The sequence below is a fragment of the Phoenix dactylifera genome, unplaced genomic scaffold (genome assembly GCF_009389715.1).
Source record: "Phoenix dactylifera cultivar Barhee BC4 unplaced genomic scaffold, palm_55x_up_171113_PBpolish2nd_filt_p 000076F, whole genome shotgun sequence".
NCBI lineage: Eukaryota > Viridiplantae > Streptophyta > Magnoliopsida > Arecales > Arecaceae > Phoenix > Phoenix dactylifera.
Window position 1 is genome coordinate 1,312,532 of NW_024067675.1, and position 27,665 is coordinate 1,340,196.

The window sequence follows — 27,665 nt, forward strand, 5'->3', positions numbered from 1 at the left end:
TCCTAGTCAGTCACAAAGACGCCATTGAGGACTGTATCACGCAAGGGTTGAAGTACCAGTATTGGTACCAATATCAATTGGAGACCGATAGAACAATATAGTATTGGTATGCATCATCCAAACACAGTATGATAGTTAGCACTGGTAAAATAAAGGTGAGACCAACTACCATGTGTAAGTATGGTATAGTGCCAAGGGGAATAATAAGTAGTCCCTCCTTTATGGTACAATACACCTGGTACAAAATGGTAAAAACTGGCACTTGAACCCTTCCACTAAACGGAAAAAAAAATGGAATGCAAATCAAAATGGAATGCGAGCAGAATGCAATGAATTAGAACCACAATTCCCATTCCCTTGTTCGGATGTGAAACAAAGGAATGCATGTAAAAGAAACAAAAGTGAAATTCCAATAGTTAATTTAACTAGTTACATATTAGAATATATTTAATTTTATATCAATTATATATACCATTAACATTATTTTCTATTTTCTATATTTTTATTAACTTTCTATTTTTATTTATATTTAATATCCTAAATCAAATATCTTATTTTTAGTTTTAATATTAATTATTTATATTCTTTATATTTATATTTCTGCGTTATTCGCATTTTCTATTGTATTTATTATTTTTTAATTAATCATTTTATTTAATTATTTTATCTAATATATTTTTATATTTTCTATTCATAATAATAACAATTTATTTTTTTTACTTTTCTTTAACATGATATCCTTAATATTATTTCCTCTTTTATATTTTATTGATCAAATTGTTGTTTAGTTAATATTTTATATCTTGAATAAAAATTTTATTTTCAATTTTAATCTTAGTTATATTTAATAATTTGAATTTTATTTTCAATCATATTTTATAGTTTTTATTGATAATTTTATTATAATTTTTTTATTTACTTTAGTCACTTTTTAATATTTGTCTAAGTTATTTCTATCTTTTCTATTTAAAAAATAACAATTTATATTTAACAATTTATATTTCTATGTTTATTTTTTCTTTAACAAGCGTTGCACAATGCCCATTTGCTAGTACATAATACATGGTAAACCCTTAAGTAATAGTTGATACAATATTACAATGCACGATACTTGATATTTCACTATTTTCTAATTAAATAACATTTTAAAATATATGTATTAAATTATTTTCTATTATAGATCATAATCATCATTAATTGATTGTAAAAATATATCATTTTTTACTATTTTATACCATAAAAATTTTTAATTAGTTCATTACGAAAAATATCATTCATCCTCATTTTCTTGGAAATGACCATTCCTTCCACATATGAGTGGAATTGCCATTCATTCAAATGAAAAGGAATTGTAATTCCATCCTTTGTTATCATACCAAACAATGGAATGAGGCCAGAGTTGGTTACATGCTTGGGTGAGCCTAGGCCCTCCTCTTGTCCTCAAAAAAAAAAAAAAAAAAAAAAAAAAAAAAAAAAAAATATATATATATATATATATATATATATATATATATATATATATCTTGGTGCCATGGATGCCTACACTCTAAACATGCAGCTTGTTATACTGACAAAATTGTTGAGCCACTTATGATGTTTCCAACCAACACCTTTTTCATTTAGTAACATGAGAAATTAATTAGAGATAAGATTAACATAGTATACAAAGGAAGGAAAGCCTGAAAATGATAATATTGAATACAAATTCATGGGATTGCATTAAAGATATACAAACAGTTGTCCCACCTTCTCAAAGAAAGGAATAGAACCAAGGTTTGCCGAACTGATACCAGAACCTATACCGATCGACAGGAGGTACAAAATGGTACGGGTCTGTACCATGCTATTTCAGGATGTAACTTTTTTTTGCCAATTTTGAACTGAAGTCGGCAAATGGTTTGCCTACTTCACTTAAGAAGTTGGGAAACCATTTGCCATTTTTTTTGCCAACTTAAACCGAAGTCAACAAATAGTTTGACGACTTCACTTAAAAAGGATCCTTGTTTCAATTAGGGTTTCTGAGCCCGGAGAGCTCTCGCTCGGCCTCTCTCTCCCTTCTCCCTCTCCCTCCCTCACTCCCTTCCTCCCTTTCCCTCTCCCTCTCCCTTCTTCCCTCTCTTTTCCTCTATATCCTTCTCCCTCTCCCTCCATTTCGAACCGAAGCCACAAACCATGCCGGTCTAGTTCAATATGCCCCGAACAGGAAGGTTCAGCATGGTTCAGTGAACCTTGAACTGAACCAACACATTCATGTTGTTCTCCAGATTTGAAATAGAGACCGCATGATATTAGGCTTATCAAAGACAAAACTAGTGCCAAAGCAATAGCATTTGAAGAAAGCCTTTTCATAATCGTATTAATTCAAACATTTCACAATAGTATAACTTCCTTAAAAGCATGCTATTTGACTACACTGCTTGATTTTTCATCAATGAGATTGGCATAGAAAGAGGATTCTTGCTATGGTAATATACTCGCACACAAAAATCCACAAAATTTTGATCTTAGTTGAAGATATGATTGAGGTTGGAATTTAGAGTTTCATGGTTAGGGTCCAACACGAGATGACAAATAATCTTCCAATAGAGCTTTTAAGCAAAACATTCTTCAAGTAAAATCAGACAGCAAATAAATCCAATCCTGCCAATGTTTCAACATAAATTATTTTCTGATGGATCTCCCCAGTGCTAGAGCATTATGTCACAGCCTAGCCTAGCCTAGTTTTCTTGGGCTTGTGGGCCGTCCCGAAGAGGCCAAGCCCAAGCCTAACCATGCCCTGTGGGACGATTCAGGAGGAGGGGAGACTCCGATGGGAGTCTTCTTCCTCCCCTGATTTTCCGGCAAAAATCAAAGTTATCTAAACAATCCGAGTTCGACTAGAACTCTAGGATTTCGCCTATTTACCTCCTCTTCCTCCATTGAAAGCCGTCCACAATGAGTCCAAGAATCCTTGCCGATCTTGATGATCCTTCTCCGAGTCTCCTTGATTCGTCGTCGGAAATGCCATCGGAACTTCATCGGATTGAGGTAATAGGTCAAGCTTGTTCTTCCTCTTGGTTTTTTGGCTTCATGGTCGTCGCCACTACTTGATCCGGGGCCGACGAACCGCCAAAACACATGAAATAGGGCAGTCCCTGTTTCACCTTCTTCATCTGAGCTTAACCACCGCCAGCTGCCGACGAGTGAGGGTCGAGCCACCGTGGCTGCCCCCTGGACCTGTGGAGGAAAGGGGGAAACGAAAGGAGAAGGGGAGGATGAGCCTCCCCATTCGTGAAGAGAGGAGAGAGTCTCTCTTTTCTACCCTCTTTTCTCTCTTTCTCTCTCCTCTCTCTACTTTCTCTCTCTAAAAGATCTATAGACCCAGTGTAGGATCCTGTCGACCCGATGTACGAACTTGAATTGACATCTGAAATGAGTTCCTAAACTGCCTTGGTACCCGAACCGTCAATTGGACCGATCACCCCGGCCTTATTAAGTGTCTCAGAAACCCACTGATGATGAACTCTGTCGAACGACCTTGGCTCTGATCGAGTCCAAACTCCATGATTCATTGATCGAGTTGCTTAGACCTGATCTGTCCAGAGCCGCTAAAACTGTCACCTGACGAACTATCTTTTTTTCTTATTATTTTAATTCGAATAAAAATTAATCTCGCTTTTAATATTTTTAAATAGGTTTAGCATATTTGTTTAGTGAAGTCTGACAATCTAAGACAAAAAAGGTAAGTAGATCTTGCACTCCTTATTGTTTTTCAAATTATCATATTTTTTTTGCATAAGATTCGCTTGTGGAAATATCATATTTTTTTCTTAAAATTATAAATCAGCATATGTATTATAAAAATCATACTTTATTATGAAAAATAATATTATAAATGTTTTGATGAAAATAGCTTTGTTATGAAATATGAATCTGATCATATCATTTAGTATTTTTTATCTATTTATATGTATATTTTAAGAAAGAGATAAGTTTTCTAAAGGCTCTCATCAGATAGCTATGTACGATCCCTACTATTGAAAAAATCGATACCTTGGAGCTAGCATCCAACAAAAATGGCCCTCTGCCAACGAATTACAGTTGGTAACGAATACGAACTATGATATCTTGTCGATTACGAAGATGGCCCTGTTAGGGGTTATAGCGACCATGGCATGAATATGTGTAAGCAATATTTTAATCCATGATAGGATTAAATGACGTTAAGAATGATTTACGAATTTATTTGCAATATAAATGGAACTATATTTATTAAGGATGGATGATTTATTAATGCATGATTTGCTTTATGACTTGACATATTGTACTATGAGATGCTTATTTTAGAATATCTATTATTTTTCATAAATGACACATTGACATGAAAAAACCTATGCTTGATCCGATAAGATAATGTAAGATTTACTTACTGAGCTGTGTGACTGTCGCTCATATATCTCTATTTTTATTTTTTCTCTCCGAGCGAATAAGGTCAATAGAGATAAAGGATGGACCAAGTTTGGCGTTCGTGCTAGCAAGATTGGTGATTTTGTAGAAGAATTTTTAATATTTTTAAATTAACTATGAATTTGTAGTTAACAATTTTCTGAATATTGAGGATTATGGGTTTGGTATTTATGTTTGAATTTAGATGCTCTAAATCAATATTGATTGTATTTAATGGATAATGAAATTGGATTCCTATTTATTCTATTATATTTGAGATGGATTCGAAAGCTAAGTGCAATGTTGGCTTCGTGTTATCATAGGTTGTACCAATCGGTAGTACGGCCATGTCATGCTCCGGATCTGGAGCGTGACAATTATTTACAAAACTTATATCTTTTTCTTAAAACATACATATAAATAGATGAAAAATACTAAGTAACATGATCAGATTCATATTTAATAACAAAGCTACTTTCATCAAAATATTTATAAAACTATTTTTCATAATAAAGCATGATTTTCATAATGCATATGCTAATCCATAATTTTAAGAAAAAACATCAATATTTCCACAAGCGCATCTTATGCAGGAAAATATGATAATTTGAAAAACTCAATCAATGAATCATGGGGTATAGACTCGATTAGGACCAAGGTCGTTCGACAAGGTTCATCATCAATGGGTTCTAAGGATACCTAACAGGCTAGGATGATCGGTCCAATTGACGGTCTGGGCACCAAGACAATTTAGGAACTCATTCCAAAAGTCAACTCGGGTTCGTAAATCGAATCGACAAGACCCAATATTGGGATCCAGATCCAAAGATCTTCTAGAGAGAAAGTAGTGGAGAGAGAGGGGAGAAAAGAGAGAAACCCTCTCTCCTCTCTTCACAAACGGGGAGGCTCGTAGTCCCCTTATTTCCTTTCCCCCTTTTCCCGGCAGGTCCAACAGGGCAGCCATGGCGGCCCACTCGTTGGCAGCCACAGGCGGCAGGAAACCCGATCAAACTTGCGGCCGACGGTAGTTAAGCTCGGAGGAAGAGGAAGGTGAAATAGGGACTACCCTATTTCATGTGTTTCGGCAGTTTGCCAGCCCCAGATCAAGCAGTGGTTGTAATAACCCAGGACCTCACCCAAAATGGCTAGCCGAAAGGTATTATTTGGGTTTCTTGATCCTATATAAATACCCAAGATCTATCCAGCGAATAACTGATGTGGGACTAAACACACGACCGCACGGGCCCTGACATCCTCATCAGGCTAAGGGTTCAAATCTATTCAAATCTAATCACAAATACCACGATTGGTCTGTGGTCAACCCCAATGGATCTGTGCTGCAGTGTCCCCTAGTCCACATAGGTTATGGGCCGGATCCGCTCTGATACCATTTGTAACAACCCAGGACCTCACCCAAAATGGCTAACCGAAAGGTATTATTTGAGTTCCTTAATTTTGTATAAGTACCCAAGATCTACCCAGCAAATAACCGATGTAGGACTAAACACACGCCCGCACGGGTCCTCATAGTGGCGACCATGAAATCGAAAAACCAAGAGGAAGAAGCTTGACCCAGTATCTCAGTCCGACGAAGTTCCAACGACATTTCCGGCGACGAATCGAGGAGAATCAGAGAAGGATCATCAAGATCGATGAATATTCTTGGACTCATCATGGATGGCTTTCAATGGAGGATGAGTTAAATAGGAGAAATCCTAGAGTTCTCGTCGAACTCGGATTGCCTAGATAACTTTGATTTTTGTCGGACGTCAGAGGAAGAAGAAGAGTCCCACCGGAGTCTCGCCTCTGCCCGAATCATGCCACATGGCACGCTTAGGCTTGGGCCTAGCCTCTTCGGGCCGGCCCACAAGCCCAAGAAAACTAGGTTGGGGTAGGCTGCTACATTAAAATAGAGATATATAAACGACACAACTCAATAAGTAAATCTTACATTACTTTATTGGAACAAGCATAAATTTTTTTCATGTCAATGTGTCATTTAAAAAAAATAATAGAGATTCTAAAATAAGCATTTCATATTACAATATATCAAGTCATAAAGTAAATCATACATGAACAAATCATCCATCCTTCATAAGCTTAGTTCCATTTATATTGCAAATAAATTCGTAAATTATTCTTCACGTCATTTAATCCTATCATGGATCAAAACATTGCTCACAGATATTTGTACTATGGTCACTATAATCCGTGACAGAGCCATCTTCGTAATTGACAAGATATCATAGTTTGTATTTATTATCAACTTTTAACTCATTGGCAGAAAGTTATTTTCGCTGGATGCTAGCTCCAGGATATCGATTTTTCCAATATTGAAAATTATATGTATCTATCTTAGAGCCTTTAGAAAACTTATAGCCTTTTCTTAAAACATACATATAAATAGATGAAAAATACTAAATGACATGATCAGATTCACATTTCATAACAAAGCTATTTTCATCAAAATATTCATAAAACAGCTCTAGGCAGGTCAGGTCTAAGCAACTCAATCAATGAATCATGAGATATGAACTCAATCAAGGCCAAAATCGTTCGACAGGATTCATCAGTGGGTTCTAAGGACACTTAATAGAGTCAGGGTAATCGGTCCAATTGATGGTCCGGACACCAAGGCAGTTTAGGAACTCATTCTAGAGGTCAACTTGGATTCGTAAATCGGGTCGACGGAACCTATATTGGGATCCATAGATCTTCTAGAGAGAAAGTAGAGAGGAGAGAGAAACACAGAAGAGGGAAGAAGAGAGAGAAACCCTCTCTCTTCTCTCTTCACAAATAGGAAGGCTCGTCGTCCCCTTCTCCTTTCCTTCCCTCCTTTCCCCTTGCATGTCCAAGGGGGCAGCCATGGTGGCCTAGCCCCCACTCGTTGGCAGCCACAAGCGGCAGCAGCCCTAGTCAAACTGGCGAACGGCAGCGGTTAAGTTCGAAGGAAGAGGAAGGCGAAATAGGGACTGCCCTATTTCATATGTTCCGGCAGCTCGTCGGCCCTAGATCAAGCAGTGACGACGGCCATAAAATCGGAAAACCAAGAGGAAGAACCTTGATACATTACCTCAGTTCGACGAAGTTTCGACGGCATTTCCGACGGCGAAACGAGGAGACTCAGAGAAAGATCATTAAGATCGGCGAAGATTCTTGGACTCATTGTGGATGGTTTTCAATAGAAGAGGATGAGTTAAATAGGCGAAATCCTAGAGTTCTAGTCGAACTCGGATTGCCTAGATAACTTTAATTTTTGCCAAACGTCAAGGGAGGAAGAAGACTCCCACCGGAGTCTCCCCTCCATCCGAATCGTGGCATAGGGCACAGTTAGGCTTGGGCCTGGCCTCTTTGAGTCGGCCCACAAGCCCAAGAAAACTGGGCTGGGCTAGGCTGCTACACATTATCCTTAAAAGTCCAATCTTGCCATTGTTTCAACTCAAATCCCTAAATCCAGTTACAATTTTCATTTAACAATTAAAAAGGAAGGCCAAATGAGCCTTAAACAAATTTGGGAATGGACCAAACAAGTATGGCATATGCCTAACAAAGAATCTATCCATCTGGAATTTTCTAAACTTAGAGAGCAAAATGGCCAATGTCCAGGTAAATATTACATTATTGTTATACATATAACACATATTGGAAATTATTTTTTTTTAATGAAAGAGAGATGTTAAAAACTGACAGGAGGTCAAAAAGGGAACACATTTTATTTTGAAATGCATTGCATAATTAGAATATGATAATAAAGTCAGGTAATTTATTTTAAGATGTTAAAGTTATCAAATAAATCTAAATCTATTTAATTTGTAGGACCAGCCTAGTGTATTAGCCTAGTTTTCTGGAAGACTCCTCCCATATCAAACCAACAGAAATATATATATATATATATTCAAGTGTTTCATATCCAAAAATACCACTGCTTCAGAAAATTCCAGGCATTCCGACATTCCATACATATATTTATGAACAAATCTGCACAGGTTTGTGCAAACAAAGCAATGGAATAACACCACATGCATGATGCTATAAATAATTTCATATCATTCTATTGACTGCAACAATTATAATTATGAGAATTTTCCAGAAGTACCAAAGGTATGGTAAGATGTAACTCCATGATGAAGATAAAATACAGTGCACATTCCTAAAGATATTGAAAATATAAAACAGACTTGACACTTAAGCATGCACATTCATTTAATTGATTTTGAAAGACTTGACTATTTGCATAATTTTTCACAGCCTAATTTGTTATATGCGATAAGAATAGAAACATTAGATTCTGAACCAAGTCATTGATCACGGTGGAATGAGAAGCTCCAAATATCCAAGAGGGTCATTCCTTTTGCTGATACAGTTAGACTTATGCTAGTTATAAATTGATATATTTTGAATACAGAAAGAAGTTTAAATAGCCTGAAAGTCTTGTGAAGTAAGTTAGCAGAATCAATCTGAGTAATCAGTAACATAGCCAATGAACAGCTACAAAATATTTTCACAGGCCCTGCATTGACATATATCAAGTGATGCACCGCATCAAAGAATACAATGGAAATGTGAAAATACAACAGTTACTGGATCCAGATTTGTGCAACCCATGTGTAGCCCAACTACAGAATATTTAAGGGATGGACATGATCCTATTAACCAATAATACAATTTAAATTTTATTTATAATTTGTTTATGTGGGAATGTTAATACACTAATGTTTAGTTGATTTATCCCTTCTTGTTTCTCTCTTTGGAGAAAGGGAAAGGATCAAATGAGGGGGTACATAAATAAGAAAAAGGAGTGTATATGACCCAATTCACTGTCCCAACCTGACAAATAGAGACAAGAACTGGAGATTAATATAGATATATATATGCTGATGATTAACCCATATTTACATATGGATAATAAATAAATAAGTATTACTTAATACATTAATGTTTAGTTGATTTATCCCTTCTTGTTTCTGACTTTGGACAAAGGGAAAGGATCAAATGAGGGGGTACATAAATAAGAAAAAGGAGTGTATATGACCCATTTCACTGTCCCAACCTGACAAATAGAGATAACAACTGGGGATTAATATAGAAATACATATGCTGATGATTAACCCATATTTACGTATGAATAATAAATAAATAAGTATTACTTTAATTGATCAAGAAATTCAATATATGTAGCTCCATAGCCTTAATAGCAACATTTGGAAGCAAGGTTTTAGGCCCCAATCAGTACTCACCCATAGCAGGTGCTCCAGATTCAACCCATGAGAGGCCAGATCCTGGGACAGTCCAATACCAGCTAGTTCTGAGACTAGAAGGGATATGGTCAAAAGACCCGGGAATGCCAAAATAAACTTATGGATATCTTTTTCTGATGTAGCTTGGTTAAAACTAAAGCACCATACAAAAAAAAAAGCTTTAAAAAAAGAGCAATTCCCACTTGGTGCTGGGATCAACACCAGTACAATAAACCCAATCATGCACTTGAAACCTCATGTGGTCCTAAACAAACATATAAAAAGCCCTAAACAACATTAACAGGCATCAAAGAAATGAAAAATATAGGTAAAAAAATAAGGCCATACCAAGATGAAAGAGCATATCCTTTGTCAGTAGACAAGCATCCTGAAACCATACTGACTTTATGCCCAACCGATACAGGCACAGGACTGGGAAATAAATCCTTATTGAGAAAAAAGCACCTAGTGACATTGCATGGCTGGTATAATGAGAAATAAGCTGTTGTAAATTTCGTAACTGGATATCCTTCCATATACTAAAGTGGATGAACATATTACATGCACACAAGCATATTGAAATACATTTATTTCAGCACAATTGCAAGCTTTTGTTGGTTGGCTTCATCTAACTCAAAATGACATGGAAGTAAGGGTTCGAGTTTCCAATCCAATAGCATTGTCCTTTCTAAGAAGGATGAAGGGACAGCAAAAAATTTACAGATTTGTTTTGCTTTCTACCCTAAATTTCACAATGATAGCCAGTGGTTTTTACCAGAAGTTGTAGTAAAATAGTATACCTTTTCCAGTGTATGGTATAGAGATTTGCATGGACAGGTTCCTACGCCACTGGGTGAGGTGTTTGGCTGGAAGGAAATTAATGCAATTCGAAGGAGAAGCAAAGGTCGATATGCAGCGTATAGAAGAAATGTGTATAGATGCACCACCATTAGCCTGTACTCCTTACATATATCGATGCTCACATATGCAAGGAGACTTATTTCAGTGGACAGGAAATGTACTTAATTCAATTCCTTATTTTTTATTTAGTTTCTCTATGTGGGTATGGGGGTGGGGTGGAAAAATTGTTGCTTTATATAAGGAGATTTCCCCTACTCTTACTCTTGTAGAGAGATTATGTACTTATTATTCTACCCTTGACCTAACAACTTCATCATTGCATAACTAGCTAAAACAAAGAAAAAAGGGTTAAACAACCGTGCTTCTGGTGCTTAAACAATTAGGCCTTTTCATTCTTAAAACAATTATGAAAGGCATGTCATTACATTGTTGCTCAACCAGTGGAAGGAACCAAATTTTCTAGCTGTCTGTATTTTACATCCAACAGATCCAGTCCGAAACTGAAAGGGCAGTAAAATAGTAATATATATATCCACGTAATAGAAAAGACTAGTATCGATGATAAAACATCTGTGACTTTTGGAAAATAGTTGCATAAAACAAGTATCTGAAAAAGAAAAGACCTTGCACCAAGCTCTAAGAAAGCAGTTGAAACATAATGAAATTTATCCATCAGAACTCTGTAGTCTTTCGTTCCACCTAGGAAAGAAAAGAACAAAAAAGAATTACAATTAGCAAGTCTTTCACAATATACATTCAAAGAAATCAATACCATATATTTAAGAATCAAGAGAACAAAGACTTCAATACCTTATATTCATGATCTTAGCGACAAATCCTTAACCAGAAAATGACTAGATCTAAGCAAGGATCCACCATGCAAGAACAAAGGAAAAAAACAGAAAGTAAACATAACTTTTATCCAACATTCTTCAATGTCTTGAGATGGCTATATAGGCCTATTTGACTTGAACCATTCAAAACCTAGATTTAATGTAAACTATTGATTTGACTGGACTTACCATAGCACCTAACCGACGCTTACCAATAGATAAAGCAACTATATAACTGTTACCTCCCTTCATTCCAATAGAAAACATTAAGCTACAATAATTGTAATCAAACAAGCTCACATGGTACATCTAACCTGTCCAAAAGAAGGGGCTCATCCCCATGTAAGTTACATATGTTATAAAATACAAACATATATTAATTAAAACTAAATTTTAACCAAAATGACTTATCCAACCACAGATTTGCTTCGGTTGCATGGGTCCTAGCTAATTATCTGGAAGATTTTTTAAGTCCATGTTCTACCATAGGATCAACATGATTTATTAAAGTTCCAAATTTGCACATTCCTAAGTAGTTGTCAACCTGCTTGATGGATGCCCGAACAACCCTCAATCATCAATCTTAAGGTAGTTGATCACCTTCCAAATGAGTTCAATCATGCATCTCGGGGGATGTTATCAGATGGCTCATAGAATTTGTATTGCAATTGTTGATTCTGCATCGTCAGATTGGATCTTCCATGTTCTGGGCTTAGGATGAATTTTCAACTAATGAAGCATTGGACATAGGATTTTTGAATCATTAATCTTTGACCACCAGTTATTTGGATTGTTGATCCCACTTTTATAAGCTCAAAAACAAATTAGTCACTCATCTTCAAAGCCTCAGCCATCCGCACCACATCAGATGCTTGAGTAACTTGTTCAACCAAAATTTTATGGATATTGTTACTTATGTCCACTATAATCCTATTGATACAATCATACTTCGCACTGGTTTCTTGCAACACCTTATGAGCCCCAAGATGCGCCTCAAGATCATTTGTCTTTGGTCCATGAGGGTACTCATGCATGCTGCTCTTTGTAACTTCTAGCTCCAGCTTACACCATTATTCATATGTGGAGGAACTGCATTAATTCTGGTCTACAATAAAGAACAGAAAACCCATCCTTCCTTTAAAATCCAAAAAACTTAAGAATTTTCTTTTAAAAAATGCAAGCAGCCAAGCAAATTTAACTCTCCTAAATTCTGCAATCTATGTGAAGTTGGCCACCAAATCTAAGACCACCAAGTTATTTCTCTGTTATTTCTCTTTTTTGTTACAATAGTTCTAATATATTGTTGCGCAGAACTTATTGTCTGCCAATTTTACTTTCAGTTTTGATCTGAAAATTGATCTTATTTGAACCTTTTGGGTCATAACAATTAAACTTTCTTTCTTAGCAAGCAAAAGTCAAACCTACCTGAGGAAAAACAAGTATTCTTGTTTTGGTTGTTTGATTAAATCCATGAAAAATACATGCAATGTATACTTGAAATAAAGTCAAAGTAAGTTCAGTACCTAAGTTATATATTTTTGGTCTTGAACGATATCATTCTACAGAAATAAAAGGCACATTGAATAAGAACTTAATTACCAAAACCAAGCAGTTTAAAGCAACAATGAGACAGAAGATTATGTTGACTTTCCAGAATTCTACTAGAAAGATTATTCTACAAGGAAGAAACCAATGTTTACCTTAGGCATCTGATCCATTAGCAAAGAACGACACAAAATTACAAATTTTTCCAACCCAAAATTTTCTTATTTTTGGAATAACAATAAATTTGCATCTAGTCTAAATGTAAAGTGCCCATTTTGTTAATGTCTATCTTATTCATTTCAAAGATAATGTTATTGTCCATAATTTCAGCTCCAGCATAAAAATTCAAATATCTTACTGTCCCAAAACTAATGGTTTTTCATGTTTCTCCAAAACATTTGCTTTTATATCAGAGGCGCAACAGCTCAAAAACAAACATAGGCATAAGCCATTCATTTATTCTGTTATGACTCTGCATACAGTATTATCAGGTACATTCCATTAATAATTACTAGAGTAGGATTAATTTATGTTCTAACTAGTCAGTGCTAGAGAACAGTCAAAGTATACAATTTGTATGTTCTCTAATTGAACTACATGTGAAAGATGAAATATGAAGAATATGGTGCTTATGTGTGCACACAATTGTGACAAAAACGATTATGCATGACAACCTGTTTCACAGTGATTTAGGCAGTCAAATCTAAGATCCACGCAAAAGAAAAAGGTTTCTAATATGAAAGATTACAGGTACTGAAAATTGGTCAAATAGATATAAAATAAGTTCATGAAAAAATGAGACAAAATGCATTTAAAAGACTACATCCCTTACATGAGAAATGCCAGTCACGGTCATATATGTGACAATGAAAGGACTCCAGAATTGGCACTTTGATGTCACAAGGTATGCTGGTATCATCCTCTGCCATTTGTTTAGGAATAGCAGGATTAGAGGAGAAGCTCAATCTTCATAAATTTCCACAGGAAATATAGCAATCTGAAACATGTAATGATTGTGCAAGAGATTGTCAGAATGAAGAATATCTTTTGCTTCTCCCTTTTTCCTTGACTGTACTTATTGCTGTGTTTACAGCAGCTTGAAGATTTTATGTTCTTTAAGATCAGGGCACCTTTTAGGAGAAGGCTTCTCCTTGATATCATCTTAAACAAGAAGTTGATGATGAAGTTGAGACATCAGGGAAATCTTGAGGCTGTCCTTCCATGAAGTTGACCAGTAAATCTCCAACATTTGGCCGTGAAGCAGGTGTTGACAATGTAACTACATTGATATTAATGGGGCTATTTCCCCAGCTACTCCTAAGTAGCTATTTAGCGCATTCATAATACTATTTGATCGTACAATATTAATTTATGAGGACTGACCAATCAAGGGCTCATAGTGTGCCGCTTGTTCTCATACTCAACAAAGTTTACCAAGATTTTGTGACGCTAGTCTAGTTTTTCACAGTAATATCAACCAAATTCTTCAAATAGCTACTTAGGGAGCTAAGATATCTAGTTCTGGATTTGCAAAACCAATCACAAAAATGAGCCCCTAAATGATTATATAGAAATCTTTATCTTGATTTTTAACTAATTTAAAGAAAAAATTATATTACCTTCAAAGAAAGGCTTTGAGTTCTCAATCTAAATGAGAACATAGAAAGCACAGGTCTAGTTCACTGTATCAGTTGGGAAATAACTGATCTATTGAAACATTATATCTTGTTGTTAATAACCGAGTGATGATACTAAAACATATAGATGCATGTTTTTCGCAGCATACTTGTTTTGTGCTTCAGCTTGTTATGTTGCAAGAAGAAATTTATATATCCCCAGGAAACATTTCAATATACATAACCTGATGCAATGATCTAAAAAACTGTGAGGACCAAAAATTAATTGTGGTTAATACTTGGTTTGAGAAAATAGACTCGACCATAAAAACATAAGAGTCAAGATGATGGAAACAGACCAACAGTATCGAGGGCTCTGAGAACCAGATAGAAAACGCAAACCTACACAAACAATAGAGCCAAATTAGGGTTGTTATTCTCATAGTTATTTATGCTTTCTATATCTAACTCATGGGAATGATGACAGAAATTGGAAGCAATATAATAAAAGAATGTAACAACATCACTTTAAAAGAAAAATGTGGTAACATTACTTTAAAAGAAACATCAATTTTGCAGATGCCAAAGTTAGGGACTATATCAATTCATTTACAAAGTCATAAGTCTCAGCATTCCTCCTTTTTGTTTAATGAAAAAGCTAAAAAGAGAGCATATAAGGTAAGAAGTAGTGATACAAGAAGTAAGCAAAGATAAAAATGAAATTTTTTTGTGGCATATCCACTAAAAACCACTAGTAAATGCTATTGCATTTAAATGTAAACCCCTGAAAAAATGCTAATTGCAAGCAAAGATAAAAATGAAAGTTTTTTTTTTTTTTGGTGGCGTGACCACTAGTAAATGCTACTGTATTTAAATGTAAACCCCTGAAAAAAATGTAATTTGCATGTGAACAAGCTGACCTCAAGTAAGCCAGCTCTAGCTCAATCTTAATTCATTATGCATCGTGCCAAACCTGAGACAGCTAACTTACTTTCTAGTCAAATATAAGCACTGTCATGAACAGCAGATTTAATAAGCCTGAAGAGAATCTAACATTTCTCAAACACTTTTACAAATACTTGGAGTTAGTTACCATGAATTTATCTCAATTATATTGATGAAGTACATTTTTATGTAAATCATGTCTTTTCAATAAATAAAAATTAAAACGTCCTTCAAACTAAAACAAGAGATTTTAAAGGTTAATAATTTATTTGTTCTTATCTTGAGAATAATCAAGCCAAAATTGAGTGAGCAAAATCTAACTGTAGCTCAGCTTGTTTCTAATGAAGGGATCCAAATTCGAGCCAAATTTTGATCCTAGCATGACCACCTCACTTGTTTGACTATCAGTTGGTTGCCACTATGTAAACAAAAAAGCAAATATTCAGGAGTTGAATAAAGGGCAAATCTAATATTCACACAAAGATACAAAGAATGTGATCGAGAAAAAATTGGCTACGGGCATCTCCATAAACAAGAAAGAAAATCTTGTCATCTTGGATGATGAACTAATTATTGTTCCCACAACAAACCACACAAAAAATACTCCCAAAATTCAAATTGCCTTGAGGAAATATAAAAGACCTGTCACCGTGAAAAAAGAAAACAATCTTTTGCACATCAAAGAGTCCTTTGGAAGCCAAAGTTGAATCAAGAAAGAACTTTCATTACCAATCCAAAACTATAGCAAAAAAGGAGAAGAAAACGAGAAAGAAGAGAACGTTTTAAACATACATAGACAATATAAACGTATTCAGAGAACGTGATTGAACGAGATAACTTCAGCCTCCATAAACAAGAAGAGGATCTAATTATCATCGCTAATAGTTTAAGCGTTCTTACCACACCGAAGCTCATAGAGACCACTACCAGAAACCAAATTAACTCAAAAAAAAACATAAAACCCATCATTAAAAAATAAAACAAAATCAAATCTTTTGCACGTTACAAAGTCCTCCGATGTCAGGATCACATAAAGAAACAATACTGACTACCAACCCAACACTATAACGAACGGAAACATGAAGACCAAGAAGAAATCCAAGAAATTAACGGAGCAACAAGGATCAGAGATGGAGAGAGAGGTTACGGCATTGCGGAGCATCATTAAAAAAAATAAAACAGAACCAAATCTTTTGCACGTTACAGAGTCCTCCGATGCCAAGATCACATAAAGAAACAACAATGACTACCAATCCAACACTATAATGAACAGAAACACGAAAACCAACAAGAAATCCAAGAAGTTAATGGTAAAACAAGGATCAGAGATGGAGAAAGAAGTTCCGGCATTGCGGAGCATCATTAAAAAAATTTAAAAAAAATAATACAAACCAAACTTTTGCACGTTACAGAGTCCTCTGATGCCAAGATCACATAAAGAAACAACAATGACTACCAATCCAACACTATAATGAACAAAAACACGAAAACCAACAAGAAATCCAAGAAGCTAACAGGGCAACAAGGATCAGAGATAGAGGGAGAGGTTACGGCATTGCGGAGCTCGGGGCCGAGCTGCTGGATGACCAGAGCGAAGCTCCGAGAGACCTTCTGAAGCATGGTGTAGGAGAAAGCCCAGTGGGGCTCCCCCGGGATCTGCTTCTTGATCCGAGCCGCCGCCATCTTCAGCTTCACCAGCGGGTACAATTCCTCCGGGTGCTCCACGATCGCCCCTAACATCCTCATCTCGCCTTCTCCTCTCTCGCTCGCCTTCTCCTCTCTCGCCCTCCGCCCTCCCTCTCTTCTCCCAAACGCCGGCTCTCGCCTGGTTTTATTTCTTTCGGAAAGGAAATCTCGGCCCACGGTTTTTATCTTGGTTTATATTTTTTATATGCTCGGCCCGGTTCAGATCGAGTTGGATCCAGCGACCCGAGTTTGGGGAACCGATCAGAGTCCACATCTGGTAGGACCGGGTCCCGATGTCCGCATGTAAACCGGACCGGGTCCGGTTATCCGAATTCGCGGGATGGAGATTGGGATAAGCAATCCCAATTCCCCGGCGGTCGATTTGGCGGTTTATGGGGCGCCCGTCAAGTACACGTGGCTGGCTTAGGGTACCACTTCCCGTGTAATGCATCCAAGTTGTGCCATCTACCAGTGCGACCAGAAATTTGTTTTATTAAACTGCAATAAATGCTTCAACTGTCGCTGACTTGTTTTGGATATTTTTATCGAAGCAGACAGGGCATGCATTATCTCGAACGTTTCCATTCTTTGGGCAGTACGGTTTCTCTCACGTTCGCGGCATGAGAGCCCGCCAACGGGGCTTTCCATACCTTGCGCCGAGTGCTCGTTTGGTTCGAATAAATAAATATATAAATAAATAAATATATAAATAAATAAATAAATAGATAAAAAATAATAAAAAATTTTGTTTTATTAGAGTTTTAAAATAAAATTGAGAAATTAGTATTTTTATTAAAAAATTAAAAAAAATTATGACAGGTATGAAAAAGTTATTTTAGCACCTATTGAGAATTGGAGTATTTTTTTCAAAAATAGTCATAAGCCATCGAAATTCACAGATAGCATTTTTTTTTACTAAAAATATAATACGTATCTCAGGCAATTTTTTTAGAAAATTAAATACTTAACAAAATATAGATCACTCTGCAATATACTACTTTTTCATAACCAACCTAACATTCCAAAAAAAAATTTTATGTATTATATTTTTAAAAATTATATTTAAAAAATATTTTAGTAAAAAATATTTTTGTGAACTAATTAAATTCAAAAAAAATCGCTAAGCGAAAATTGTCGGATTGAGGTAGAACAAGGGGATGTGATATAAAAATTTGCAAATATAGGGCTTAACGTAAGTCAGAGATGTAATCCCAAGGATTCATACTATACTGGCTATGGCAACGGGTATGCAAATATGAAAATTTTTTAATCAAAAATGCTAAAAATCACCAATCCCCGAGCTGGGTAGGCGACTGCAAAAGGTTTTTTTTTTTTTATGTAGAAGGCAAAATATAGATAAGGTGCAATTAATGTGTGATGTGTTCAAGTCATTGGGGATGGTTTCGGATTTATTATTTGCAAGTTATGGTCGATAATTTGACGGGATATAACGCATCTTATTGCAAACCTGCCGAAGTATCCATCATTCGGTGACACACTGATAGCGAGTGATGTGAACCGCATGCTTTTAGTTCTTCTTCTATGAAGGTAAAACTGGATCTTATTATTTTTAGCAGATCAGATTGAACTCATTTGTCGCTGACATAATTGATAAGGACGACGCGTTCCCCATTTAGCAGATTGAGCAAGATAAGATTTTATTGAGAGCCCTGTCAATATCAGAGAATTGGATATCAATTTATTTATATTCATATTTATTTTTGTTTAATGTATAAATATATATTATATTTATTACAGTCAGCTTGCTTCGGCTACATTTTCACTCCACTATTTATTAAAATTTTTGACATACAAAATTGTATATCTTTAATAAAAATTGATCTCGGTAAAAAAGCCATAAATTAGAAAATAAACAAATCATAAATTATATAGTAGATGGTGGTACTCTTATGATTTAGAAAATAAAATTAGATAAATAAAAAATATTTGCAAGTTAAAACTCACATGTTTCTCCAACTTGTTAACATATTGAGTCCCAGCATAGCACAAGAAAAAAGAGAGATTCTAAGGGTTGGGCGGCATACTTTTATTTCTATTTTTATTTAAAAATAAGGCTGTTGAAATTATAAAAAAAATATTTGGTACTATTATTTTAATTTTTTGTTTTTTGTTTTTTAAAGATCATTTTCACCATTATTAGAGAAGATGAAAGTATGGATACTCTCAATATTTTAAAAAATTAAAAACTCATATCTTTACCACTTCCATCGACACTGCCTCCATCATAACTGCCGCAGCACGCTATCGCTACTATCATTATCCGTGTTGCCATTGCCACATCTATCATGCCCTAAACCTATCTCCCAAGTCAGCCATATGATACAACCGCACATTTTCTAGGGTAAGGCTTCAGAGAATATACAAGGCCTGAAAATTCATTGCAATCTCAATATCCATGAACAATAACAATCTCAATTCATAACAAGTAACAAAATATGTATAATTATAAAATTTAATTTTCCAACTTATACCAATATTGCTCTATCTATTCATCTTTTCACCCGTGATCCCAATCATAGTTCTGTACTAAGCATCCTGCAACATTGGAAAGAAAAGAAAAAAAATATGATGTGAGCTTTAAAACCCGGTAAGAATCTCTGCACATCCATACTAATATAATAATATAATTTGAAAATAACAATAAGCAATATCAAAATGAAAACAAAAATTATGAAACCTCTTTTCAAACATCCAATATAACTCAAGTAACCGACAAATATTTGCATAAACATACACCAAATATCTGGCTTATCAAAAGAGATATAACAAAAATATTGTTGACCCCCTAATGGATTTTGATGAATACAAAACACTAGAGTATAATTCCCTTTATCTTAACAATTTATTTGAGAATTTCAGGTGTTTAATTAAGAATATTGTTAAGAAATGTCTAGGCAAGTTCCCATATTTTTCAAGGATTTATTGAAGAATTTTTGAGATGAAGAAAACAGATCAGGGACAGCCGAGACGTCTCCGGTTTGTCCCAGAGACGTCTCTGGCACGAACAGGAAGAATTGGCACGTCTGGAGACGTCCCCGGCACCTGGCGAGGCGTCTCGCAGGGTCGGAGTCGACTCCCGACTTTGCGGAGTCGACTCTCTCAGAGGCGGCAGAAAGACCAATTTCAAGGGATGCGCGCAAGTCGTCTCCGAAGGACGCGGAGTCGTCCCCACGCATAAAAAGCAAACTTCGCAAGACGTCCCCAGAAAGCGCGGAGTCGACTCTCTCAGGGGATTCCAGAGGACTTGTTTTTCGGTGATAAAACTACGGAGTCGTCCCCAACGTCGCGGAGTCGTCCCCACGCATAAAAAGCAAACTTCCCGAAGACGTCCCCAGAAAGCGCGGAGTCGACTCTCTCAGGAGATTCCAGAGGACTTGTTTTTCGGTGATAAAACTACGGAGTCGTCCCCGACGTCGCGGAGTCGTCCCCATGCAAAAAGCGCAAACATCCCGAGACGTTCCCGTAAAGTACCGAGCCGACTCTCTCTCAGAAAAACAGAAAAACAAGCATTCAAGCTGCTCTTCTTCAGAGACGTCCCCGTAAAGCGCCGAGTCGACTCCAAACAACGTCAAAAGAAATTTTATACAGCCGAGACGTCTCGCATTCAAGCGGAGACGTCTCCGGAGCGCCTGGGACGCGACTGACACACTTTTGCAGGTTTGTTTGAATTTCAAACGTTCATATTTTTGTGTCTAACGGATCTATTGCTTTTTGGGCTATAAAAGGGAGCTTTTAAGTGCCTTCCAACAACTTCTCACCAACCTAACACAAGATCATTCAAGAGAGAAGAAAGAGAAAGAGGTTCAAGGGAGTTAGTGCTTTCAAGAGGAGAAATCAAGTGCATTCAAGCTTTTCCATCTGATTTCGTGCTCAACTACTCACTCCCACTCGGCATTCAAAGCTCACATTCAATCCAACGCGATCCACATCGGAAGAACCACCATTACCCATGCTTCCAACGGCAAAAAGGGTTCTTCCGGATTTTGTTATTTCTCATTGATATATTTGCCTTCTTAAGAGCTTTCAAATCTTTGTGAAACACTCGTTTATTGTGCTTATTCCAGTCAAGAAACTTGGAACAAGGGATAGGCGTCCCAAGCCTAGGTTAAATTGGGGGATTGTAGGGTTCGTTATTAGCCCGGTGTAAAATAACGAGTTGGGTAGTGCACTCGCAAAACTACCGGACTGTAATCGCGGATTATAGTGAAATTCCCAAAGGTATTTGGGGAGTGGATGTAGGAGCAGTGGAAGCTCCGAACCACTATAAATCTTCGTGTTTGCAATTGACTGTGCTTATAGCTTTATCTTTACTTTAGCGCATACACTTGTGTGTTTTGTTTTTAATTAGACAAAAAGTTTAAAACACCCAATTCACCCCCCTCTTGGGTGACCATCTTTGGGCAACAAGTGGTATCAGAGCAGGTGCTCTGTGTATTTCTTGAAGACCTAACCGTCTTTGCCAAAGATCTAGATGGCAACACCCTTCAACAATGTTCCTGCTGAGGGGCAGGCTACCAATAGACCTCCACTCTTCAATGGGACAAATTATTCCTATTGGAAGACTAGAATGAGGATCTTTATTCAAGCACAAGATTATGCCTTGTGGAGGGTTATAATCAAGGGACCACACGAACCATCTTACATAGTTAATGGCATTCAAGTTCCCAAACCTGAGGAGGATTGGGATGAGAATGATAGTAGGATGGTTCAACTCAATGCTAGAGCCATGAACTCATTGTTTTGTGCTCTAGATGTGAATGAGTTTAATAGAGTCTCCACTTGTAGTTCCGCCAAGGAAATATGGGATAAGCTTGAAGTTACCCATAAGGGTACCAATCAAGTCAAAGAATCTAAAGTGAACATTCTAGTTCACAAATATGAGTTATTTAAGATGGAACCCAACAAAACCATTTCATGCATGTTCACACGCTTCACTAATATAATAAATGGTCTAAAGAATTTGGATAAATCTTACACTAATCCAGAACTTGTGAGTAAAATTCTCAGGTCCTTGCCAAAAGCTTGGGAAGCGAAGGTCACGGCGATCGTAGAAGTTAAAGACCTCAACACATTGGCACTTGAACAACTATTGGGCTCATTGATGACGCATGAGCTCACAATGAAGCAACATGAAGAAGATGTGCCAAAGAAGAAGACAATCGCACTCAAGGCTACTTCAAGTGTTTGTGAAGAAGAAAGCAGTGAGAGTGAAGAAGAAAGCGAAGATGAGGACATGGGCTTAATAGTAAGGAAGTTCAAGAAATTTATGAGAAGAAAGAAACCCTTTCCAAGAAAGAAGTTTGGAGGGAGAAATGATTGGGAAAAGAAAAAAGAAAAGGAAAGAGACCCAATCATATGTTATGATTGCAAGAGACCGGGACACATCCGTTCCGAATGCCCTCAACAGAAGAAGCACTACGGAAAGAAGAAGAAGAAGGCGTTGAAAGCAACTTGGGATGATAGTGACATATCCTCCTCCGAGGAAGAGAAGGAAGAGACCGCCAACTTATGTTTCATGGCATTCAACGACAATGAGGTATGTCAAAGCTCAACTATAGATTTTACTTTAGAAGAATTATATAAAGCCTTCCAAGAGCTCATGAGTGATTGTAGTATGTTAGGAGCAAAAAATAAAGAATTAAAGGCCTCCAATCAAAAACTAAAACTTACTGATTGAGAAGGAGAGCTTTGAAAATGTTAACACCATTGACCTAGAAAATAAAAATTCAAAACTTAGCATTGAAAATGAAACGGCAAAAACACTCATTAAGGAATTAAATCTAAAAGTTAAATTCCTACTCAATAGTAATACCTCACTTGCACAAAATGTTGAATCCCTTAAAAATGATAAGGAAGAATTGGCTAAAGAAAATTTAGATCTTAAAAATGAGGTACATAAGTACAAACCAATTGTGGAGAAATTTACACATAGCTCTGAAAAATTAAATCTTATTCTATCCAATCAAAGAGCTGTTTTTAATAAAGCCGGATTGGGATACAAAATTAGCAAACAACAAAAATATCTAAAGAATTTTTTTGTGAAAGCAAAAGATATCAAAACTGAAAAACCTACATGCTTTCATTGTGGGAAAAGTGGACATAAAGCCTATTCTTGCATTCAAAGAAAGATTCAAACTAACAAGAATACATTTGTAAAGGGTAAAAACACAACTAAAGTGTGGGTGCCTAAGGGAACCAACTACACTAACCAAGAAGGACCCAAGAAAACTTGGGTACCTAAGGGCTTCATATGATTATTTTGCAGGTATGCCTTGCAGCCGGGAGTAAAAAGAGAATGTGGTATCTTGATAGTGGTTGCTCAAGGCATATGACCGGTGACAAGAGCCTTTTCGTCACCTTAAAATCGAAAGAAGGAGGAGTAGTCACATTTGGAGACAATGCTAAAGGTCAAATCATTGGCGTTGGTAAAATCTCCATATCACCCTCCTCATTTATTGACAATGTATTGTTAGTTAATGGATTAAAACATAATTTATTAAGTATAAGTCAATTTTGTGACAAGGGCTTTAAAGTGTCTTTTGAATCTTCACTATGCATAATTAGTAGTCCAGTTGACAATGAAATCATACTTACGGGACATAGGCGTGGAAATGTTTACATGGTAGATCTTGATGATCTCACCATGAAGGATGGCCAATGTCTTGTAGCCATGGATGCCAAAGTCAATGAGACTAGCTGGTTATGGCATCGTAGGTTAGGGCATGCTAGCATGGATTTAATTTCTAAATTGATTACAAAAGACCTAGTCAAAGGACTACCAAAAATAGACTTTGAAAAGAACAAAATCTGTGTTGCATGTCAACTAGGAAAACAAACAAGAAGTTCCTTCAAGTCTAAGAACATAGTCTCAACATCAAAACCCCTAGAACTAATTCACATGAATTTATTTGGACCTACTAGAACTGCTAGTCTAGGGGGTAAGAAGTTTGGTCTTGTAATTGTTGATGATTTTTCACGTTTTACATGGGTTTCATTTCTTGCACACAAAGATGAGTCCTTTCCCGCTTTTATCAAGTTTCATAATAGGGTTTCGAATGACTCAATCTTAAACTAAAAGCAATTAGGAGTGATCATGGTACCGAGTTTGAAAATCAGCATTTTGAAAAATTTTGTGAAGAAAACGGTATCAATCACAATTTCTCGGCACCTAGGACACCCCAACAAAATGGGGTAGTAGAAAGGAAGAATCGCACACTAGCAGATATGGCAGTACCATGTTGTGCGAATCGGATCTACCAAAGTACTTTTGGGCTGAAGCAATAAATACTGCTTGTCATATTTTAAACCGTGCTTTAGTTAGATCTATCTTAAAGAAAACACCTTATGAGTTAATGAAAAATAAGAAGCCCAATATAAGCTATTTTCATGTTTTTGGTTGTCGCTGCTTTATTTTAAACAATGGAAAGGACAATCTAAGTAAATTTAGTGCTAAATCAGATGAGGGGATCTTCTTAGGTTATTCCTCATCTAGTAGAGCATACAGGGTCTTCAACAAGAGAACTCTCGTTGTTGAAGAATCCATTCATGTTGTTTTTGATGAAGCTAATGGAGATTCTTCTAGAAAAGAAGAAGATGGTGATGCAGGTATACTTGAAGACAGAATGAAGGAATTCTCCATACAAGACAAACAACATGAGGACGAGATCAAAGAAGATACAATTCAGCAAGGTGAAGAAGATCAACCTCCAACGAGAAATCAAGATCTTCCTAAGGAATGGAGGTATGCACATGGTCATCCAAGGGATCTAATCCTTGGTGATCCTTCACAAGGGATAAGGACAAGATCCTCTTTAAGAAACACTAGTAATTATCTTGCATTTGTTTCACAGATAGAGCCTAAATCACTAGAAGAAGCCGAAAAAGATGAAAATTGGATAAATGCTATGCAAGAGGAATTAAACCAATTTGAAAGAAATCAAGTTTGGACTCTAATGAAAAGACCCCCTAATGTTTCAATTATAGGCACCAAGTGGGTATATAGGAATAAACTAGATGAAGATGGAATAGTAATAAGAAACAAAGCTAGGCTAGTAGCCAAAGGATATAATCAGGAGGAAGGGATAGATTTTGATGAAACTTTTGCTCCTGTTGCTAGGTTAGAGGCTATTAGACTACTTTTGGCATATGCATGCTTCATAGATTTCAAACTCTATCAAATGGATGTAAAAAGTGCCTTTTTAAATGGTTATATAATGGAGGAAGTTTATGTAGGACAACCTCCAGGTTTTGAGAACCACTTACATCCAGATTATGTTTTTAAATTGCATAAAGCATTGTATGGACTTAAGCAAGCCCCTAGGGCATGGTATGAAAGATTAAGTAATTTTCTAATTGAAAATAAGTTTAAGAGAGGAAATGTAGACAAAACCCTTCATTAAAAGAAAAGGGAATGACTTATTACTTGTGCAAATTTATGTGGATGATATAATTTTTGGTGCTACTAATGATAGTCTTTGTCAAGAGTTTGCTAAGCTAATGCAGGGAGAATTTGAAATGAGTATGATGGGTGAGCTCAACTTCTTCCTTGGGCTACAAATAAAACAATCAGAGGAAGGCATCTTCATCAGTCAGTCCAAATACATCAAGGAAATGTTGGAAAAGTTCAAGATGAAGGATGCAAAGGAAATCAGCACACCTATGGGCTCAAGTTGCAAGCTTGACAAAGATGAAAAAGGTAAAAGTATAGACTGCAAATTGTACAGAGGTATGATAGGTTCTTTACTTTACCTTACTGCTAGTAGACCAGACATATTATTCAGTGTTTGCATGTGTGCTAGATACCAAGCATGTCCTAAGGAATCACACTTGCAAGCTGTTAAAAGAATATTCAGATATCTAGTAGGGACATCTAATGCAGGCTTATGGTATTCTAAACAATCTGATATAAATTTAATTGCTTATTCCGATGCTGATTTTGCCGGGTGCAAACTCGACAGAAAAAGCACAAGTGGCACATGTCAATTCTTGGGTGCCAATTTGGTTTCTTGGTTTAGCAAGAAACAGAATTCAGTTGCCTTGTCCACAGCTGAGGCTGAGTACATTGCAGCTGGAAGCTGTTGTGCCCAAGTTCTTTGGATTAAGCAACAACTTGAAGATTTCGGTATCAAAATGGACAACATACCAATTAGATGTGATAATACAAGTGCAATTAATTTAACAAAAAATCCTGTTCAACACTCTAAATCAAAACACATAGAGATTAGGCATCACTTTATAAGGGATCATGTGCTGAAAAATGATGTGATGATTGAGTATGTATGTACTGAAAATCAATTGGCCGATATCTTTACAAAGCCCCTTTGTAAAGATAGGTTCAACTTTTTAAGGAATGCTTTATGTTTGTATGATCCTAGCAAATAGATTGAATTTGTAATGCAATGTTTTGTAAGCTCTAGAGATACATGTGAATGCTACTCAAACTAATAATACACTTCAAGGTCACAAATAGCAAACCTAATAACTAATAAGTGAAAACATGAATCTATCAAAGTTAGATGACGAATTATTTGACTTTCCGGAGGATGGTTACCCTCCCTTGGACTCTTCATGGAGATATTTTCAGAGCCTGTTTCATAGGCATTCGAAATTTGGTCAAACATTTCTCATTTCAATATTGATAATTCAAAAATCATTATCAAACTTTTATAGGATGTATTATTGAAGGGAAGGATCACAGGGAAACTCACTCTATATTCACCAAAAGAAATCACGCTGATTATTGTGGCTGAATAAAATAAACTGAGAAAAGATAGAAATCTTTCTGAAATTTTTCAGTGCCGGAGACGTCTCTGGCAAATCACAGAGACGTCCCCCCGGCGAGACGTCTCGCATTAGTCGCGGAGACGTCTCGGGGACCGAATGAAAGTTTTTAAATTAGGTCGAAACAGCTCGAGCCGACCCGAGCTATCTTCTTTCGTCCCCAACAAAAACACAAACCCTAGCCTCCATTTGCTCTCCACCACAAACCGAACCAAAATCTCTCCACATTTTCCTAGATTTCTAATCCATGGCACCTAAGAGAGCTAGACGAACGGGTGGGAGGCGTCCTAGAGTAGCGAACGACGACGAGGAACGGAGGGAAGAGCCTTCCGCGCCGTCTCCTCCGGTTGCTCCGCCAACCATGACCCTCTCCTGTGCAAATCGCACAGTAACCACAGGTAGGTACATTGATTTCTAATTTTTAGCTAGTGAGGGGTTCTCTATTGGAGAGAGACTCCGAGCCCAAGGTTGGGCTCGGAGTCGAGGTATACCGGATATGTCCGAGGGACATTGATAGAAATCAATGAGGATATCCTATCTAGCTTATTACAAATCCCTAAATACGGTGAGGCTCCGACCTCACATCCCCAAAGGGAGATTGCCCTAAACCTACTTTTAGGAAGAGAGGACTGCGGCCCTCTTGACATAGTTAACTCCCAAGACCTCAATGCCGAAATGAGATTGCTTTTGAGCATAGTTAACCGGGTCTTGTTTCC

At 36.5% G+C, this 27,665-nt stretch overlaps 1 protein-coding gene across 2 annotated transcripts in view; it reads right to left on the reverse strand.

Moving 5' to 3' along the window:
• The window catches only part of LOC103711437 (squalene synthase 13-like), a 75,614-nt gene extending 58,329 nt beyond the window's left edge, over positions 1-17,285 (reverse strand). For both annotated transcript variants that reach the window (XM_039116237.1, XM_008797574.4), the window contains exons 1-4: positions 17,014-17,285; positions 14,877-14,919; positions 13,734-13,823; positions 11,147-11,222 (exon numbers count right to left, since the gene is read on the reverse strand). In XM_039116237.1, coding sequence (XP_038972165.1) covers positions 11,147-11,222; positions 13,734-13,823; positions 14,877-14,919; positions 17,014-17,208 — 404 coding nt within the window. In that variant the 5' untranslated portion in view covers positions 17,209-17,285. The remainder of the gene's footprint in view (positions 1-11,146; positions 11,223-13,733; positions 13,824-14,876; positions 14,920-17,013) is intronic.
• Positions 17,286-27,665: the final 10,380 nt, after the last annotated feature.